This window comes from Octodon degus, unplaced genomic scaffold, assembly GCF_000260255.1.
Source record: "Octodon degus isolate 3935 unplaced genomic scaffold, OctDeg1.0 scaffold00001, whole genome shotgun sequence".
In the NCBI taxonomy this organism is placed as follows: Eukaryota; Metazoa; Chordata; class Mammalia; order Rodentia; family Octodontidae; genus Octodon; species Octodon degus.
The window spans coordinates 27,499,077-27,500,424 of record NW_004524577.1 but is presented as its reverse complement, the minus strand read 5'-3'; the positions used below and the strand labels follow the sequence as shown (position 1 = coordinate 27,500,424).

General features: G+C 42.3%; 1 protein-coding gene across 1 annotated transcript in view; it reads right to left on the bottom strand.

The window, feature by feature from the left end:
• Positions 1-212: 212 nt before the first annotated feature.
• LOC101578148 (centromere protein K) overlaps positions 213-1,348 on the bottom strand; it is a 50,827-nt gene continuing 49,691 nt past the window's right edge. Inside the window, exon 9 of the mRNA XM_004623208.2 lies at positions 213-606. Within this exon, the coding sequence (XP_004623265.1) occupies positions 213-606 (394 nt within the window). The remainder of the gene's footprint in view (positions 607-1,348) is intronic.

The following is a 1,348-nucleotide window of genomic DNA, read 5'->3' as shown; positions in this document are numbered from 1 at the left end:
TACAAGCAGCTGAAGGTACTCCCTGTAATTCACCAGTTCACCCAGGCTTTGGACAGCCAAACTGCTACCCAGCTGCTTAAGCTCACTCACAAGTACAGAGACCAAGGAAGAAAAGACACAGAGGCTGTTGGCCAGGGCAGAGAAAAAAGCTGCTGGCAAAGGGCATGTCCCCACTAAGAGGCCAACGGTCCTCAGAGAAGGTGTCAACACTGTCACCACTCTGGTAGAGGATAAGAAGGCTCAGCTGGTGGTGATTGCACATGACGTGGACCCCCTTCAAGCTGGTCATGTTCCTGCCTATCCTGTGTTGCAAGACGGGGGTCTCTTACTGCATCAAGGGGAAGGCCAAGCTGGGGTGTCTGGTCCACAGGAAGACCTGTACCACTGTCGCCTTCACGCAAGTCAACTCGGAAGACAAAGGCACGCTGGCTAAGCTGGTGGAGGCCATCAGGACCAACTACAATGACAGATATGATGAGATCTGCTGTCACTGGGGAAGCAACGTTCTGGGTCCAAAATCTGTGGCTCGTATTGTCAAGTTGGAGAAAGCAAAGGCTAGAGAGCTTGCCACTAAACTGGCTAAGTGTACTCTTGAGTTTTCTGTACCTAAAACAGTAAATTGTCCTTCATCCAGTGTTAAAAACAAACAAAAAAAGATTAAACTATATTTTAGCTCATTCTGGTACCATTTTCAAAAGTTTCACTTATTTACATTATATGTTGTATTAAAATACAGAAAACATTATTTACAATCTTCTGTCACCAAATCGTTAGTTTGCATTTTTGGAAAACATTTATTATACCTTAACTACTATTCAAATAGTCAATAACTTAGATTAGTGGTATTGAACCTATGGCACAAAGGCAGCAGCAGGCTGCTGATATCACTGAAAGGTCTAAAAAGTCTGCCATCACTACCTACATCAACAAATTGAACATTCCTCTGATTTAAAAAGGTACATACTGTGACAATTGACCTATCAAGTTGAGCCCTTGGGAACTGCCTAAGGAATCAGTAAGGCACACTTCTAGGTGGCTCTGGGTGGATTCCAAAGGTATGATGTTGGGGTCTACATCCAGTTCCCTTTCTTTCTAGCACTGTTTCTTTGCTCTGCATCCTTGCTGCCATGAGCTAAAATTACCTGAAAATGTAAGTCAAACTAAACCTCTTCTCTTTTAGTTGTAGATGTCAGGAACGGTATCCCAGCAACACCAACCAGAAAGCTAACTAATACACATATTTCATTATGGAAAATGGTAAAAAATAAAAAACACAACAATAAACAAAGCTCACCTGCAAGACATGAAGTACTATTCTATTTTTTGGAACAAATAAGATTAGACTCAT